The 20208-nt window shown below is 38.5% G+C and overlaps 1 protein-coding gene across 1 annotated transcript in view; it reads left to right on the plus strand.

The window, feature by feature from the left end:
• The window catches only part of EYS (eyes shut homolog), a 1023158-nt gene that overhangs the window by 144239 nt on the left and 858711 nt on the right, over nucleotides 1–20208 (plus strand). The window contains 2 exon segments of the mRNA XM_068405393.1: nucleotides 9496–9532; nucleotides 9535–9597. Coding sequence (XP_068261494.1) covers nucleotides 9496–9532; nucleotides 9535–9597 — 100 coding nt within the window.

The following is a 20208-nucleotide window of genomic DNA, read 5'->3' on the forward strand; positions in this document are numbered from 1 at the left end:
ATCTCTTCACAGAAAGGGCTATTAGGCATTGGAATGGGCTACCCAGGGAGGTGGTGGAGTCACCATCCCTGAAGGTGTTTAAGGAAAGACTGGATGTGGCACTTAGTGCCATGGTCTAGTTGACACTGTGATGTTGGGTCAAAGGTTGGACTATATCCCAGAGGTTTCTTCCAACCTAGTTAATTCTGTGGTTCTGTGATTTCCTCTACTCAGCATTGGTACTGAGGCCATGCCTGGAGTACTGTGTCCAGTTCTGGGCTCCCCAGTATAAGAAAGACCTGGAACTACTGGAGAGAGTCCAGTAAAGGGCTACTAAGCTGACTAAGGATCTGGAGCATCTCTCCTATGACAAAAGGCTGAGGGAGCTGAGACTGTTCAGCCTGGAGAAGAGAAGGCTCAGCGAGGGATCTCATAAATGTATATAAATACCTGAAGGGAGGGTGCAAAGAAGCTGAGCTCTTTTCAGTGGTGCACAGTGACAGGACCAGATGCAATGGGCAAACTGAAACACAGGAAGTGCTGTCTGAACATCAGGAAGTACTGTTTTACTGTGAGGGTGACAGAACTCTGGCACAGGTTGACCATGGAGGTTGTGGAGTCTCCATCTGTAGAGATATTCAAAAGCCATATGGACATGGTCCTGGGAAACTGGCTCTAGTTGTTCCTACCAGAGCAGGGGGGTTGGACAGGATGGCCTCCAGAGGTCACTTCTGACCTCAACCATTCTGTGATTCTGTGAACATGAGGACTTGTTTATATAAATGATACAATAATATATTACTGGAAAATACTTTTTATTTTATCACTCAATGAGATATTATATAATAACATTCCCACAGAAGCAAATTCAAAGAAAAAAAGAAATTTCACAAAATTACTCATTTAGTGTAACTCATTATCAGATGTACTGAAAATATTGAATTCTGATTTTTCAAAGAGTATAAACCACAAACAATTAATATAAGGCTGCTTAAACTTATAAAAATGTTATCACTGCCCTAGCAATTCATTTTTCATGTAGTCTCCAACAGTTTATGATCCTGGGATATTTTCCAGCACAGAACAGATTTGAAGTTCGGTCATAACTGCACATTATAAATCAGTGAAGAGTATCTCAGTGCAATACTAAAAACCCACATTTATTCTTATCTCATTTCTTTTTTTGTGTGTGTTCTTTATGTCATTTATCTGTAATTCAACTTCTTTACATACCCAGATGCACTTCATTTTTCTTCATAAATAGCAAGTTCACTTTCAGATGAAATATCAAAGGTGACAGTAAATAACCTAAAGAGTAAAACAAAAGTTATTGTTGCTCAGGACTCTACGTCTTTGGGGAACTATCATACTTTGTGTACTAGGATTCATACATTTGCAAATAAGCCATGAGCTCTCAGTCACCAACTTGGTTTCTCTCCTGCTAATAAATGAATCCCTGGGTGCTCTTTGATATAACATTAGAATCAGTTTTTATTTCAGAAGCAAAATTTTACATAGACGACTCAGCTGTCTCCTCAGTCTAGAAGACTGATGAATCTGATGTCTATCAGCATTTCTCAAAAGCTTTACATTCTGTTAGCTGGGGACCCCTTAGGCACTGTAATGGGATTTGTCAACATGAAAAGCATGATCTGTTTTGGTAAAAACCAAGTTCATAAAAAATCCAAGGCTTGAGTATTTGCACAGTAAAAATAAATACTTTGTAACATCATGTACCACAGCCCTTCCTTTTGAACTGTAAACTGTACTTGTGATGGAAACTTTAATATGGAGACCTTTTGTAGATGTCTGGAGTAGTCTCTGCTGCCTCCAAGAGAATTTAGCCTATGTCAAACTTGGAAGTTTGCAGTATGATCTTTAAAAATTGAGTAAATATTTTTTTCAACAAAATTATCCCATCCTATTGTTGTTCATGTGATGACTCTCTATATTGCCCTCTCCTGGATCAGTTCTTGTAACATAGCTCTGTTCACCTTCAAAGTCATTCCCAGTCTATCCCTTCTTCCATATCTTTGGGTTAACTCTATCTCAAAACATCAGTGTTCAGCATCAAATGATTCCAGCTTTCATGATGACTGGTATTTCTAAACAAATACCACCATGCTTCGTTTCTGGTTTAAAAGAAGCTCTTCTTGGAAGTATTTGAAAAAAAAGACTGTCTTTATCCAAATACATCTTTCATTAAAATTCTTGTTTGTTTAGGAGCCTACAAAAATGTGAAGACAGCTGCTGAGAAATCTAAGGTGATAAGCAATATTGCCTCATTGTTTTCTCTTGAGGGTAACTACATGATATTGATTGCTTAGTTAAGATTTGGAAAATCTTTTTATTCTGAATATATGCTGTATCTCACATAGCAAGATACTGATCCATCATTGTTTTACCTATGTGGAAGTAACAAACAACAGTATTAAGACTCCTCAGCAAAGTAGGCCTTCCAGTGGCTTTTTGAGTTTGACATTAATCTATTCTATATGTGATGCTCTTCAGTATTCTCTTTTTTTGTCCAAAAGAGGAAAATGGCATGTAGGTATTTTTGATATCATTCTATTACTTTAAATTTCGGTGCTTTGTTACTTTTTTATTCCACAAATACATCAGACAAGTCCACTTAGCATTTGTAGTCTATCTGAGAAAGTATTGAAGTGTTTTCACTTTCAGTAAGTTGTTCATTGGTTTTAAATTGTTTAGATGTTTTTAAAATAGTTTCACCCTTCTGTCATAGATGTGAATCTTGATGCCATTAAGAAAAATATATCTTGAAGGAAAATACATGAAGTTGTGTGAAAACCAATCCTTTTTGACACAAGTAAATTTAGGAACACAACCTCTTATACAAATAAAGTCTAGAACACCTGATGGATACCCTAATACATAATGAAGATTGAGCCTATTAACAGAGAGGAGCAAGAGCGAGGATGCTCCATGAGGAGAGCCACAAACCAGGATGCAAGGGTAACCCCAGTGTAGGCAGTGCTGTCATTAAGCAAGGCACAGTCCTGCAGTATCTAAACAGGGTTGGCAGAGCCAGCAACTGGTAACAAGGTCCCTCACGAGCCCCAGGCATCACAAGCAATGGACCAGGTCCATGGACAGGATCAGGAACAAAGCTACAATGTACACACAAGGGGCCCATCCAAAGAGAAAAATTACTTACAGTGTGGGCTGAAGTCCATTCCTGAGACAAGGCCAGAGGCAGGACTACAAACAGGCACATCTACAGAATAGCACAGGCTAGATCTAGGTGCCTACAGCTGATTAGGGCTGAGCTGAAACAGAGCTTGTTGGACAATGGGCTGCGTGTGTGGGAAGGTCCCAGGTGGGCCTGCTCATGGCAATTAGGACCTATTAGTTTTCTCAAGGCCCAAATATCTGCTTATCTTAGCAGGGTCACCTGAAGTTATGAAATTATTATTTCTGCTGCACAAAGGAAGGTAATTGGGTTCAGCTGGTTTGTTCACACATCCTTTCTGCATTTGAAATACCTGCTTCCATTTTCATTCATACAGTTCCTATTTTAATAGGGCAAGGTCATCCTGCAAGCACAGCTCATGTCTGCTCTCACATCTCCAGTACCAAACAGGGCTGGGCTGGCTGTGTGGCTCAGGGCATCAGGCAATGTAGCCTCCGCAGGGGCTGTGGCTGTCATTTTCTTCTAGGGGAGACTGATTATCCCTGCCATCCTGTGCCAATGCAGCCTGTCTGTCAGATGTACAGTGTAAGCCCATGGAGAGAGATGAGCTGGGCTCTTGGCAGTTTATAGTTGAAGAGCCACAGACTTTCTCTGAGTTAGAACTCGTTCAGAGAAGCTAAGCCAATGACATGGTTTAAGACAACATCGTATAAATTGCTTTCAATGGAGTAAGTGTTCACCGAAAGTTTTACACTGTATGAAGTAATAAATAAAAATAAAATCATTTTGGATTTTTAACTACTGCAAATTTTCTTACACAGAAAAGACCCAGGATAAAAAAAAAAAAATACCATGTGTGTAGAATAACAAAGTTGAGAAAGGGAAATGTCAGTTAAGTTCAATAAGGCCACACCTGGGCCGTCTGTCTTGCTTTTTCATAACTATTTTCTGCAAAGTAGCAAGAAACATTACTCAGGCTGATACCTCTTTTATCTAACAGAATAACTTATGTTGCTTAGAAAGCAACAAAATTACACCATTTGTTCTCAGATACTTACTTGGATGCTTTATATTTATATACATTTCACAGAATGGTGGATAGTAAGGCAGGAGTGTTGTGAAGACACCTTCAAATATATTGTTATTGTTTTAGATACCAGTCGAACTTTAAAAAACCCTCTTACTTTTTTTCAGTAGTATTTCATTAAGATTACATTAAGTAGAACTTTAAATCATTTGCTTTTCATCTGATCATGGAATAGAAAGATTCAGCTTATGTCTTGAAGTACTATTTCCTCAAGTAAGGAGTTTTAGTTAAAAAAAGATTCTTAGACACCTTTTTATTAATTATGGTCATTCTGTCTGCCTTTGCATTGTCAAACTTTATATTCCATTATGCTTATAAAACAAAAGTTGGTATAAAGAATATGTAAATGAAAGTTTGTATTTTGATATTTTTGCATGTGTTTTGTAATTCAGATAGAGATGTTAATAGTAGTGGTGGCAATTCATAAGAGATGATACTTATGGATAATGTGTATTACATTGAGAAAATAAGCTCTCAAATCAATTCCAGTTTTATTCTAATGTCTGAATATTACATTTGAGAATGATATGAAGTTAAACTTATTCTGATATCAAAACAAAAATCACTTTTTTGGATATTCTGCAAAATCTAAAAATAGTTCAATTAGTTCAGACAAAGTGTGAAGTCAAGCTCTTCAAGTTAAGCAAAGTACATCCAAAATTTGTACCACTGAAAGGTCCACACTTTCAATCTAATGACCTTACAGAGCTGCTCTTACAGTGTTGCTCTTACTTTTGAAGTGAAGGAATATTCAGTGAGGCTTCAACCATTATATTTATGAAAAGGAATATTTCTTCATTGTCTTTGATCTCCAGTTGTATTTGCCAAGGACTTCAGAACTTCTCCATTTGCTAAAATAGCATGTTTTTTTTAAACAGAGTAAGTTACATCAGTAACTCTGGTAGAGGATTAAATATCTTTGTCAAATTTTTTAGCATGCACCTACTCAGGTCCTTAGGCTCTTCTCAAGAATTTTGTACTCCTGCAGAATAATCTCTCTTATGTATCACCAATAGGCCTGTAGAAGTTGTTGCTGGTAAACATCAGGCCATGCAATTTGTAAGAGTGACAGAATTCCCCAAGCAGCTGTAATTATTTGCTATAGGTTTTAAGAACACTGCAATTTTACACAGATTAAAACACACTATAGAGTTAGTAGAATTAGAATCAGCTCATGATCAGTTTTAACATTCTCTTTGTACTTCAGAATTTGGTGACATGATCCCTGTAAATTTTTTAGGAATTCAGACCCTAAGATATGATTTATTAAACAACTAAATAAATATTATTACATTTTACTACTAATTATGTTTGGATGTGTTGTATTAATGTTAACTTTAAAAGTGTAAACCCAGAAAATATTTATATTAACATACTTTGATGTTGAAAGTAATTTGTAGCCTGTTAGTGATTTTATCCGATATTCAAAGAAGGTTCTCATCGTCCATTTCAAATGTGTAGTTGAGATTAGCTGCATACTGAAAAAAAAAGTGTTTCTCTGTATGTGTCCAGCTTTTTTTGTGCCTCGAATACTCAGAAAATACAGTAGCTTCATAGATTCTTGGATTCTATCTGAAATACTTAAAAAAATACTGTCCATATATTGCCTTTGTACTCTGAGGACATGAATTCTTAAATTTCCCTAGCAACTGTTTGCAAGAAGTTTTGGGACATACCTTCTGTCAAATGCAACTACCAGTGTAATGGCACTCCATCTTATGGCACATAACCAGAAGAGCTAGTTATTGTCTACAGTACACAAAAAGCAATTACCTTATTTCACTACGTGTGCACTTGATTGGCAGAAATTGCACTAAAATATGAAGGTTTTTCCAAGTTTTAACATGATTCATTGGAAAAAAATGTTATTCTCCTAGCCTTTTCTGAGATGTATAGAATTACCAAAACTACACTGTTAACTTTTAGATTAAAAAGAATATCAGTTTTTCGTATCTGCAAATAGTATATTTTTCAGTTGCTAGATAGCAAAATTAGAAGGAAAAGAAAAGTGAACATGAAGGAATGGTAACAGAGATGCATAGAAACTGAAGTCTTAGCTGTGTACGTCAACAATACTGCAAGTTTGTCAGGAAAAAAACACTGGAATATCTGTATTTAATGTGTTAACAGCATTTTCAACTGAAATATTTCAGAAAGCTTTATATCTTCCTAAATTATTCTGCAAGTACTGTTAGCTAGCACAACTTGTAAATCAGTCAGTGTTTTTTGCAAACATTTTCATCAGTTATGAGAAAGGTATTCTCAGTACTTGATAACTCAAATGAGGTTGAGTGGCATGTAATTGCTTCTTTGACAACTGAGGTAATTTAGCTGTAACAACAGCCTCGAGCATAAAATCAGCACCTTTGTTATCAGAGCAGGGATTTTTTTTTTCTCATTTTCTTGTTCTCCTAAATGAAGAATGGAATTCATACACATCTAGCATGGCCATAGGTAAATAAAAGCAAAATACCTGAAACCAGATAGTTTTCTGTTAAACAAGTATAGCATGTATATCTCTACTGTACAGCATTAGTTTGGACATTTGGGATTAATTGTCTAAATTGGAACTAAATCTTTTAATCTATGGAGTGTTGCATTAATACATTAAGAAAAGCTGTACTCGTTGAAGTCTTAAAATAATGGGGGTTAGTGGCATGATATCAGAAATGAAATTCACTTTCTGATGCCACTGGTGACAATTTCTTATCTACACATCATAGCAGATATTTATTTTTTCCAAATGAAGATCCAAAATAAATTATTTTTTTCTGCATCCTTTCTCATATTGACAGAATTATTATGCTTCTTATCAGACTTGGAATGGGAGAATGGCTTTGACTCCTTTCTCACCTTTTCTACACACAATCAAGTTTTGCCACTACTCTTCAACACAGCTGAAGCTCCAGTGTTCATCTCATGTCCCACATTCCTCTAGCCTTCATTATTTCTTCATCCTCTCAGGACTCCCCATGTGTTGTATCATGTCATAGAGTTCAGTCAAAACATGGCCACAGAATTAACCTTTTGTTCAGGTATCATTTTGCTTTTGAATTCCTTGAAGGGTTCACCTTGCCCAGTGCATGTTATTTTTTGTTCGTTTTTGGTTGACAGCTGCCCTGTGTGTCTTTGTTCTTTTCTCTTATTTCCTACCATCCCATCAGGATTTCCAGCCTGAATGATCAATTTATGGTACTGTTATAAAACTGTTGCAACTGTCTCTTTGTACATTTCATCCCCTAAGGACTATTTTCTTTAGACTGAATACAGGATATCCTATATTGCATTAGATGCTGACATTTAGGGAATTGAATTTCACCCTAAATGCTCTGTTTTAAAGTATAGATCTGTAGCCAGAAGCCTACATGCATTTGACTCATTTTCCTGCTGAATACCACAACGAATTTCCTATCCCAAAAAGAAAACCTAATCAAAGGAGAGGGATAAGAATAGTTCACGAGAAATTGTAGTTATACCTGTTACAGTCATGTCTTAAAATTATGGTACTATCCAGTTCAGTAAGATACCTCGCTGCCTTAGATTCAAGAGTAAAATAGAGTCATCTTCACAAAAAGGCAGTAAGAAATCCACAAATCTTGGATATCATGAGTAAATGAGGGTGATCTCATTCCATTATTTCCCTTAGAATTTAATCTGCTTTATTTTAACCTTTTATATATCAGCAGTACACAACAACTCAAAGGAGGTGAAAGAATCTGTTTCAAGGAGTTTTTCTTGTACATGCTGTAGCTTACCCACAGCTTGTGGCCAGATGATTTACTTCTAGAGGAAACTCTGTTTGTGCTACTCTCCACTTGTCTATGCAGAAGAGAACAAATGCCAGTGCATTTCGGTTTATCTTCCTCAAAAGAGATGTACCATAATCAGGGACTTAACTGTGGAAATTGATCTGAGTTAGAAAACATAAGGAAAGCAAAATGTCAGAATTAGATCAGAAAGGTTTCATGTAGTGCTGTTACCTTATCAACAATTCAAAGAATATTTAAAAAAAATAAAAGAACGTAGAAAAGGATTTATATTTTGGCCAGTCTTGACTGTCTGTATTCTTCACTGGTGCCACAGCACACCCTAAGCAGCACTCAGCAGCTGCTGCTAGCAGATAGCTTTTTAGTTACTGAGTTTCCTGAACTCTCACTGGTCTCTGCTTGTGTCTCCTGCTTTCATCCGGACATCTTGAAGTCTTATGCAAATGCAGAGCATGTTTAGAGGTAGGAAAAAAACCCTAACAGGAGCCACTCCGTCATAAGTTTATGTGTGGAAGAGGATCTTAGTGCTACTATGGGCTTCCTCAATTAAGGCCTTTTATATCTAGGCAGATTCTCAAATACACGTTTTGAGAGCTGACTGTCTCGATTCATATGATTGTATGAAAAGGGCATGGATCCGTGCTGCAGATAAGAGACCAAATATTTTCCACAGTGCAAAGAATTCAGAGGAATTTCAGCATTTGTTTTGGTTTTAATCTTCTTCTGTGAGGTTCACAGAAAGCCCAGCATGCTTTGTACACTGCTGACATGTGATTAAGTACTGAACATATGATTTTCCTCTGTATTTCTGTGGCTGGAAATAGCTTTTCCTCTTACAAATCAAAGCAACCCTTATTGTAGATTACAAATCTACATTTTACTGTACTTCCTACCTTTGCTCTTCATTATTTCATTCCCTCTCATCTGTATTTCACCTCATTAAATATTCTTCAGTTAACTTGATTGTCTTCCTCCTTCGTATTCCATGGAGAAAGAGAAACCATCCATTATCATGGTACTGACAACTTCCTGTAGAACATAGGCTGAACTCTACTGTTACACATAACTCTCTGTAAATTAGTGTTGGCTTGATTTTTCATATGCCATGATACTTTGCCATTCTTTTTCAAGGAGATAGTGAGTGAAATGAAAGAAAATCACTCACACACTGAACAAAATTGCCTGAATATAGTAATTTTTTTTATAACGGAAAAAAAAACCTCTAGGATTATGCATAACCTCAGTAGGAAAGCTTTCTATTTTCCTGATTGTCGTGCTTCCAACATTGCCTATCAAAATGGACTGTCTTGTAACCAATGAAGCGGCAAATTCATGGACACACAGGGTGCCTATCAGTATCCCTGTGTACTCAGTAAGTGCACCTTGGCCAGTGGTGTCAGCATTTAGACTGTGACAATGCCATAGTCTTTTTTCATTACAAAATATGTCTCTACGATTTGAACACATGAGCACATTTGTCTTTTTTTTTTATCTAAAACTTTCAGGAGAAAACATGTTCCGTTCGCACGAATGAGTGTCTAGACAGACCTGTTGGAACAGAGGAACCTGTGAAGAGGACATAAATGGCTTTAGATGCAATTGCCCCTTTGGTAAACATTTATAGTTTTTATACAATTGCTAGTTTGGCATAGTGTGTGAGTTCTACGTTTGTAACTTGGGTGCTATAAAGTCTTATATGGTGAAAGCATTTTCCTTATATTTTGAAAGATACAGAGACAGTTATTTAGACTAATAAAAAGAAAAAATTTCTCAATAAGTGTCCATGATAATTTGCTTATGACTAAGAAAAAGCAACAGGTGATAGTGGCAGGTGACTCTCTACTGAGGGGCACAGAGGCACCCATCTGCCGACCTGATGCCCTCTCTAGAGAGGTGTGCTGCCTACTGGGGGCTCGCATCAGGGACGTCACGGAGAGACTACCGAGCCTGGTACAGCCCTCAGACTATTACCCACTGCTGCTGTTTTACGTGGGCACCAGTGATACAGCTAAGAGCAGTCTGAGACATATCAAGGAGGACTACAGAGCCCTGGGAGCAGTGGTAAAAGACTCTGGGGCCCGGGTAGTTTTCTCATCTATCCTTCCAGTCAAAGGGAAGGGGACTAAAAGGGACAGTCATATTAGGGAAATCAACACATGGCTACAGGACTGGTGCCACAGCCAGGGCTTTGGCTACTTAGACCACGGGACTTGTTTTGAGAAACCCGGTCTTCTGGCAGCCGACGGGGTCCATCTATCAGAGAAGGGGAAGACCATCTTGGGTCATAGGTTAGCCAAGCTGGTAAAGAGGGCTTTAAACTAGATTTTCTGAGGGAGGGGATCCTCAGTCCATCCCAATTCAGTCAGTCCAATGCCAGGGCCAGTAATAGGTGCCCAGAGACTGGAGAAGGATGACAGGTCGGCAGGAGAGCGCCAGAAGAGCCACGGATAGGAATTTCAGGCCGCAAGGCAGCTTCGTCCGGGGCCCAACTGAAATGCCTCTATGTAAATGCACGGAACACGGGGAACAAACAAGAGGAACTACAGATGCGTGCATACCTGCAAGGCTACGACCTTATTGGCATCACAGAGACATGGTGGGATGACTCTGATGACTGGAGTGTAGTGGGCGTCTGCTACAGGCCACCTGACCAGGATGGCCAAGCGGATGAGGCCCTCCACAAACAGGTAGATGTAGCCTCACTTTCACAGGCCCTGGTCCTCATGGGGGACTTCAACCACCGTGACATCTGTTGGAAGGACAACACAGCTGGGCACAAGCAATCCAGGAGGTTCCTGGAATGCGTGGATGACAACTTCCTTCTCCAAGTGATAGAGGAGCTGACGAGAAGAGGTGCCATGCTGGACCTTCTTCTAACCAACAAGGAGGGGCTGGTGGGGGACATGAAGCACAAGGCTAGCCTTGGCTGCAGGAACCATGAAATGGTGGAGTTCAGGATCCATAGGGCAACAAGGAAGGCGCGCAGCCAGCTCACCACCCTGGATTTCAGCAGAGCAGACTTTGACATCTTCATGGACCTGCTTGGGAAAGTCCCTTGGGATAAAGCCCTGGAGGGAAGAGAGGCCCAAGAAAGCTGGTTAGTATTCAAGGACCACCTCCTCCAGGCTCAGGAGCGATGCATCCCAACAAAGAGGAAGGCAGGCAAAAATGCCAGGAGACCTGCATGGATGAACAAGGAGCTTCTGGATAAACTCAGGCACAAGAAGGAAGCTTTCAGAGGGTGGAAGCAAGGGCAGGTAGCCTGGGAGGAATACAGGGAAATTGTCCAAGCGGCCAGGGACCAGGTTAGGAAAGCTAAAGCCCGGAAAGAATTAAATCTGGCCAGGGATGTCAAGGACAACAAGAAATGCTTCTATAGGTCTGTCAGTGATAAAAGGAAGACTAGGGAAAATGTGGGCCCTCTCCAGAAGGAAACGGGAGACCTGGTTACCCAAGATATGAAGAAAGCTGAGGTACTCAACGACTTTTTTTACCTCAGTCTTCACCAGCAAGAGCTCTAGCCTCACCACCCAAGTCGTAGAAGGCAGAGGCAGGGACTGGAAGGATGAAGAACCACCCACTGTAGGAGAAGATCAGGTTCGAGACCATCTAAGGAACCTGAAGGTGCACAAGTCCATGGGACCTGATGAGGTGCATCCACGGGTCCTGGGGAAACTGGCGGATGAAGTTGCTAAGCTGTCATTTTTGAGAAGTCGTGGCAATCTGGTGAAGTTCCCACTGACTGGAAAAGGGGAAACATAACCCCCGTCTTCAAGAAGGGGAAAAAGGAAGACCCGGGGAACTACAGGCCAGTCAGTCTCATCTCCGTGCCTGGCAAGATCATGGAGCAGATCCTCTTGGAAACTATACTGAGGCACACGGAAATCAAGGAGGTGATTGGTGACAGCCAACATGGCTTCACCAAGGGCAAATCATGCAGGGCAAATCATGCCTGACAACTCTGGTGGCCTTTTACTGATGGGGTTTACAGCACTGGTGGACAGGGGAAGAGCAACTGATGTCATCTACCTGGACATGTGCAAAGCAATTTGACACTGTCCCCGCACGACATCCTTGTCTCTAAATTGGAGATACATGGACTTGATGGATGGACACTCAGTGGGTAAAGAGTTGTTCTGGGATGGTCGCACTCAAAGTGTTACGGTCAATGGCTCAATATCAAGTGGACACCAGTGACGAGTGGCATTCCTCAGGGGTCGATATTGGGACCGGTCCTGTTTTAACTTCTTTGTCGGTGACATGGACAGTGGGATTGAGTGAGCCCTCAGCAAGTTTGCCAATGACACCAAGCTGTGCGGTGTGGTCAACACGCTGGAGGGAAGGGATATCATCCAGAGGGACCTTGACGGGCTTGAGAGCTGGACCTGTGCAAACTGCATGAAATCCAACAAGGCCAAGTGCAAAGTCCTGCACGTGGGTTGGGGCAATCCCAAGCACAAATACAGGCTGGGTCGAGAATGGATTGAGAGGGGCCCTGAGGGGAAGGACTTGGGGGTGATGGTTGACGGGAAGCTCAACATGAGCCAGCAATACGTGCCTTCAGTCCAGAAGGCCAACTGCATTCTGGGCTGCACCAAAGGCAGCGTGGCCAGCAGGTCGAGGGAGGTGATACTGCCTCTTTACTCCGCTCTCGTGAGACCCCACCTGGAGTACTGCGTTCAGCTCTGGGGCCCCCAACATAAGAAGGACATGGAGCTGTTGGAACGAGTCTGGAGGAGGGCCACGAAGATGATCAGATGGCTGGAGCACCTCTCCTATGAAGACAGGCTGACAGAGTTGCGGCTGTTTAGCCTGGAGAAGAGAAGGCTCTGGGGAGACCTCATAGCAGCCTTCCAGTATCTGAAGGGGGCCCACAGGAAAGAGGGAGAGGGGCTTTTTACAAGGACAAGTAGTGACAGGACGAGGGGTAACAGTTTTAAACTGAAAGAGGGTAGATTTAGATTAGATATTAGGAAGAAATTCTTGACTGTGAAGGTAGTGAGACACTGGAACAGGTTGCCCAGAGAAGCTGTGTCTGCCCCCTCCCTGGCCGTGTTTAAGGCCAGGTTGGATGAGGCTTTGAGCAACCTGGTCTAGAGGAAAGGTGTCCCTGCCCATGCCAGGGGGGTTCGAACTAGATGATCTTTAAGGTCCCTTCCGACCCAAACCATTCTATGATTCTATGATTCTAATTTTTATAAATAATAGATGCTTAGATTAAAAAGTACTTGTAGTACTGGAACATACTGGTAAAGAAATATGACAGAACTGGAGATTTCCAATTATTTAGTAACTATTTGTACAGACACCTTATAGCAACACATTCCTTAAAAAAAGTGTAGGTTTTAGGCAGCAAAACATATTGAAATTGAGCAAATATCCAAAATCCCAGCCTTTGAATCCTGTTCTACTGGGCACATTACTCACACCTAAAAGAACTGAAGACTGCTCTAAATGATGACTTCAATCTGGTTATCTGAGCATGTGCACTTTGTGCCATCTGAAGTGCCCTTAAGTATCCAAGATGCTATATGAGGCCAGAAGATATGATACAGGATATAAGGGACATCCAAGATGGATCAGGCAGGTGGTAAATGAACCAAGCACAGTGTAAAACCCCAGCAAGATAAAGGGAGAAAGAAATACAATGTTGAAGATTTTGCTTTGCTAATTGTATATACACTGTATAATTTGAGATTTTGCATGTTATTTTTATGACTAAGAAAACATAGAAAAGGGTGGGTTAGAAATTTCTGACCTTAGAAATCCTTTGACCATGATCAGCAGGATTTTTATAATGTTATGGCCAAAGGAGTCTGGGCAGAGATTTAGAAACCGGTAAGTTCATTCATAAATATGGATAAGAAATTATTGATAAATTCTAAAAAGGTTTTTGATTTTGACACGTGCATTTATAAACTCATTGTTACTATGGAAAATAAGGTCAGAAAAACTAATTTTATTCAGTCATGGTCTAAGAAGGCTTAATGTACTGAGGTGTTTAGAAGAGAAACTGATAGTGATCAGTAAAACCTGGAAATGTCAAGAGTTGTGAAACAAAGACTCCAAACATCTTCTCAAGCAAAGCAACTGATTTTACGAGGACTTTAACGTACTTAATAGCAAGAGATCCTTAAATGCTTTAAGGGTGGTATCCTGCTGAGTTGGGAGCTGAAGACAATACTGAGTTATATCTTCAAAGGTAAGATGATGCTTGAATGTTTGTTGCTTCATTGGGACAAACTAGCCCTATGTTTCAAGTGTTTTACTGAATAAGGGCTGTAGCTAAACACAAACATTGTCTCTTTTGTTCTTCTGAGATGGAAAATTCTTATATTCAATGCACTGCTTTGCTGTCCCTTGTTTAACTCCCATCGGTGTGACCACTCTTACATGCAGTGGATTTTAGACAGAAGTATCCTGCACCTCCTTCCACAGAACTGAAAGGAGATCTCTTTCACACAGCAGAATGCGTGTCAGTGATAGGAAAGAAAATTGTAGTGATGTTGTCTTAGTAGGTCGTTTGTGCCTCTTTCTTTAAAGAGAAGTCAGTCACTCTATAGACAGGAATTATCCAGTTGATTTTTATAATTCCTTGGTGGTTTTGTGTGCGTGTATGGTTTGAGTGCCTGTAACTATTCATTCCCTTGTATTGTGCCTCTGAGGTTAATCCAGGCATTCATCTGGAACAATGAGGTTTATGTAATGGACACACATACACTAGAACTATGAGTTTCATTTTTCTATTGATGACTAAAATGCTGTGCATAGCAGTGATTCTTCATCATCACCAGTCAAAGGATCGAGTAACTCACAGTGAACCAGGAGGTTATCTGTAGTAAATGATCCAGTTATTTTGTGAAAAGAATTAAGACTTTCTGTATTACTATTTGCAGCTACATTATTAATATAATGGCAAGCTGCATTAGAGAGAGGAAAAATACGTAGTGATGTGCATACTTAACAACGAGATGAAAAGAGGAGAATTTTAATCTAAATGTGATACAGATTCCCTTTGTACCCCTGGGTAAATTAATTAATATCCCAGTTCATATTCTCTAGGCGTAGGTGTAGATAAACAAAATTAACCATCTCACAAAGATATTGCAATGATTAAATAGATAATGTCTGTAAACTGCCTGAAAACAAAAGTTGCTACGTTACTGGATATTTTTACTGCTAGCTTGATTCTAACAAGAGTATCACTTCAACAGACAAGACAGCTAACTCGAGCTAATCCTTAAGTGAAAAAAGACAATTTATGCCTCCATACTTTCATTGACAATCAGTTTTATATTGAATTTCTGAAAAAAATATGTTTTGCTTATCAGAGGATCTGTAGTTGCTGGCTTTTAGAAAGTGAGTAACAGTAAATAAATAAATAATAAAAACATTGAATCGATCACATGTATTCAACAATAAAATACAAAGGAGCACAGAGAATTTGGATATGCCCTAATGATCAAGTTCTTGTAAATGAAAACTCTTGTATCTGCAACTGTCTGTCTGACTAGACCACCAATAACTTCTTTTTCACTGACTGTTTTTCTTTGGAATACGTTTTATTCATCAGTTAGGTGGCGTTGTCTTTACACTTTTCTGCTTTGCTGCTATTGTTTGAAACAGTCTCTGGCTGCATCTTATTTTTAGGTGCATGGTGATGTCTTCCAGATTAGACCTTTCAATATTATCAAATGTTCTACAAACAATGAACATAAAAAACTTTTCTCTATATGCAGTAGAGGTTCTATTCCTATTTTTTATTTAAATTATTATGTTTATGAGGAATTCTCACTCTGTTTACTGTAAGATACAGCTTAAGATACCTTTGCTGGGCAAGAAATATGTCAGTAGCACCTCTGCCGGTCAAAAATGATTAGCACTATATTTTAACTTCCACTAAAAAATTAAAGGCGATCTAGTTAGGAGTTATATACATTAAATTAATGAGTTTTTTTTTTCTTCAAATTATGCCATAACAATAATGGTATTTATTTGGGGATATGAGAGCATAAGTTATCTTGATGTACAATTTAGAAGGAAAAGGATGAATTTCCTTTTAGTTTTCCCTTCAGCAACTCTTGATGCTAAACTAAGATAAATCTAGAAAGTACCTCCTGAAGAGTTTTGTATTAGCAGTGGGTGAAGATGGCTTAATGAGTGATCTTGTCATGGCTTTAATATTGAAAAGGTGTTGCATTAAATAGTAAACCTATATGTTTTGAAATGAGGACTGTTTTGTATCTTCTTTTGTCTTATACAGTTCTTTACACAAAGTGGATGTAATAGTAGGAGTTTTATTATTTTTATATATATATTTTCAAATGCTCATGTGGTCACGCATGATACACAGTGTTGCTCATGGAAATGCATAACTGCCCCAATGAGAATGCGAACATGAATAGATGAAAGGCTGGATTCTTCACTGTACTGTGTGATGTAGACATTGGTTGGATCTGAAGAAAGCGAGCTAATAGCCTGGTTTACAAGCAAGGTTCATTAACCTGACAAGAAATTTATGCTAATAGTTATGCTGCTTCTGATAACTGAAGTAAGCTCTTTCAGACATTGTGTCTTTATAGTACTATATTTAAGAAGTGCAGTGCTACTAACATCTTGTTGTCTGGAGTTAAGGAGAATTCCATGTCAGAGAAGATTTATAGACTGGTCAAACTGCTTTTGATTGAGACTTGTGGTTGTCCACTTTTAATTTTATTTAAAGAAGAGTTTTAAGTGGGAAATGCATATAGAATAAACAATGGAGACCTCTGCTTTACCAGGCAATTCTCCAACAGACAAGCTCCAGTCTGCCATGTTTATGTCTGTTATTAATTTTCCATAACTTTCCAATCCCTATTTTTAGAAATTGTCATAAATGCAAGTGTGAAGACCTCAATATTTTTCTCCACTGGAAATTCCAAAGTTGTTGATTTTTTTCCATCACTAATAGTCAATGTGTTAATAGAAACCAAGGCACACTAACATTGCACACTTCTGTAATTAATATATAGAAAATACTGAACATATAGTGTTGGATGAAGCCAAAATGAGAATTTTCTTGCAATACTGATGTTCTTCAGTGTATTAAATATGCTTATATGTTTCAAAAGACAAGTAAGTATTTGAATTTAGCACAGCACCTGCACTTTTCTATGAGTGCAGATATTTTTTTCATTTTGAGAAAATTTTTAAAAAATTATTTAAAAATAGACGCATTAAAATTTTACTAAACATGTGAAATATATTCCCTATTTTTGAATTATTTATGATACTTCTATCTCATTTTTAATTACTCTATAGAATATTAGTGAAAAACTTATTTACATCTGTCATAAAAATAAAAAATCTTGATGCCATTCAAAATTGCCAGCATTTTCTTCATTTCTTTCACTGCTACATAATGCATAAATGAATAGGAAACTTCAACAGGAACCTTCCAAAATAAAATCTAATTACTGGAATGTTGTGCTATATATGATCATTAAAACAACAGTGAGTTAATGCTGGAATAAGTTTTATTTATCTACAATAAATAATTATTTTATAGCCTTAGAATAGTAAAGATACACATCATAAAAATTTGAATGTAGCTGTGGAAAATAATTTATCACATAAAAATATTCAAATAAGTAAGATACATTGATAGATTTAAGTATTACAGTAATGAATAACTTAAACTTGTTAAAATACACTTCTTATTTTTAGAGCTCCAATTCTGCCTTCTTTATGGCAAAAATTTACTGTTACTGAAATTTGAAATTTTCACTATTTTTAGTGAATTCTTACTATATTGATTCACATTTCATATGTCTCATGTGCAGAAAACATTCTCTCTAAAATATGAGTAGGTGTGTCTTCTCTACCTAAATGCCAGGAAACTAGATTACTTCTGAAAACTTTGTTACTGTTAGCTGAACCTCAGTATTAATCCTTCTGTTGGCTCAAGAGGCTAGCCTAGCTTGGATTCATTGATGCACTAAGTTTTACAGTCCTAATAGTAACATAAATATCAAAGTATTACTTTGATTCATTGGCAGTTCACACAGTATGTCTTCTGTCATATCATGCTTTAACCTCATTCAAAAATATAAAATCATATTTATCCCCAATCCTTTCTCAAAAAAAAAATATTTGAAGGAATTCACAAAGTTTTCAAAAGATAAATATTTATAAGGAATGACATGTGTTCTCTTCAACTATACAAATTCAACCTCACTCTTTTAATGTAAGAAATAATTATTAAGTGCAAAACAAAGAAAAATTAGCAATCTTCATATCTGTTCTGGACTCAATGGAAATCAGGCAAACTTGTAAAGTCTGCCTCATGTGAACAAACTAGTATAGTATGATGAACACCCTTAGTGATTCATTTTAGTTATTTATGATGTCAAAACAACAGGTATTAGTAATTTGAAATTTTTAGTAAGGAATGTATAGTGTTGTATTATAAAAAATTCATTGTATTCCACTGAGCATCCTATAACAACATTCAATATATTCTTAGAAGAAGAACCTTGGAGGGGATATAAGAACAATTTTAAAAGTGAAGAAAAAGACATTTCAACAAATTGTATGCTTTTTTAATATATATGTCTGTATTTCTCTCTCTTCAGAGTACATTTAGGTATGTAATAAACCAAAACTTAAAAAAAAAAAATCATGGTGTACATATTCCTAGTCCAAGACCTTCAATAATTTGTAATGAATATTTACATACTTTTAAAGTAGGGTGTAGTTGGAATAAATACACAATGACCACAGACTGCTGAAATATTAAAATATAATGGATGAGAATTCAATTCTGAGTATCAGAGAAGTGCACAAAAACTTGAAAAGAACTCTTACTTCTGGAAAACTTTAAATTTGGGAAGAGTGTGCTGGATTCCTTTTTCGTCCATCTATCCAATATTAAAAATGCATCTGACTTGGTAGGGTTAAACATGACAGCAAACTCTTTTTTTATTCCAGAAAGAAAACTCACATTTTAGAAACTAAGAGAACACCCGTAAGGAAATTCTTCATCTATAAAAGCTGAAAGAAAGGATAGCCTGAGGGCTAAAGCAATGAACTTTGATTTAAGAAATCTGCTGCAACTTTTACATTGCTCCAGAGTGAATTTTTACACAATATATTTAATATCACAAGTCAGTCAAAGAATTGGTTCTGCTAATATGAACTGCAGAATGATGCTGATGGCAGGAAGTTTTGAGCTGAGGTTTCTGATCACTGGCTTCCGCTCATCCAAATCTGAATTCTAACTCTAACCTTCACCTGGATCCTTGGTCCAGTTTAGGTGTGCCTTCTCTCTCTAGACAGCTACCAAGATCTATCCTGAATGCTTCTGTATCCTACACAGTCAGTTAAAATGACCAAAAAATTATCTTTTTTAGTTTTCAAACTTACATATACAGTTCCTCCATCCCTGAGAAGCAGGATTGCTCTTCCTTGTTAAGAAATCAGAAGAACTTCATGTATTTAACAAATCTAAAATATATACATTTAACTTGTATGTGCAAGTTGGGGACAGACCTGTTGGAGACCAGCGGAGGGGAAAGGGACCTGGGGGTCCTAGTGGACAGCAGGATGACCATGAGCCAGCAGTGTGCCCTTGTGGCCAAGAAGGCCAATGGCATCCTGGGGTGTATTAGAAGGGATATGGTTAGTAGGTCAAGAGAGGTTCTCCTCCCTCTCTACTCTGCCCTGGTGAGGCCGCATCTGGAATATTGTGTCCAGTTCTGGGCCCCTCAGTTCAAGAAGGACAGGGAACTGCTAGAGTCCAGCGCAGAGCCACGAAGATGATTAAGGGGGTGGAACATCTCCCTTATGAGGGAGAGGCTGAGGGAGCTGGGTCTCTTTAGCTTGGAGAAGAGGAGACTGAGGGGTGACCTCATTAATGTTTATAAATATGGAAAGGGCAAGTGTCATGAGAATGGAGCCAAGCTCTTCTCAGTGACATCCCTTGACAGGACAAGGGGCAATGGGTGCAAGCTGGAAGACAGGAGGTTCCACAGAAATATGAGGAAAAACTTCTTTACAGTGAGGGTAACCGAACACTGGAACAGGCTGCCCAGAGAGGTTGTGGAGTCTCCTTCTCTGGAGACATTCAAAACCTGCCTGGATGCGTTCCTATGTGATATGATCTAGGTAATCCTGCTCTGGCAGGGGGATTGGACTAGATGATCTTTTGAGGTCCCTTCCAATCCCTAACATTCTGTGATTCT

The sequence above is a fragment of the Nyctibius grandis genome, chromosome 1, assembly GCF_013368605.1.
Source record: "Nyctibius grandis isolate bNycGra1 chromosome 1, bNycGra1.pri, whole genome shotgun sequence".
Lineage (NCBI taxonomy): Eukaryota > Metazoa > Chordata > Aves > Nyctibiiformes > Nyctibiidae > Nyctibius > Nyctibius grandis.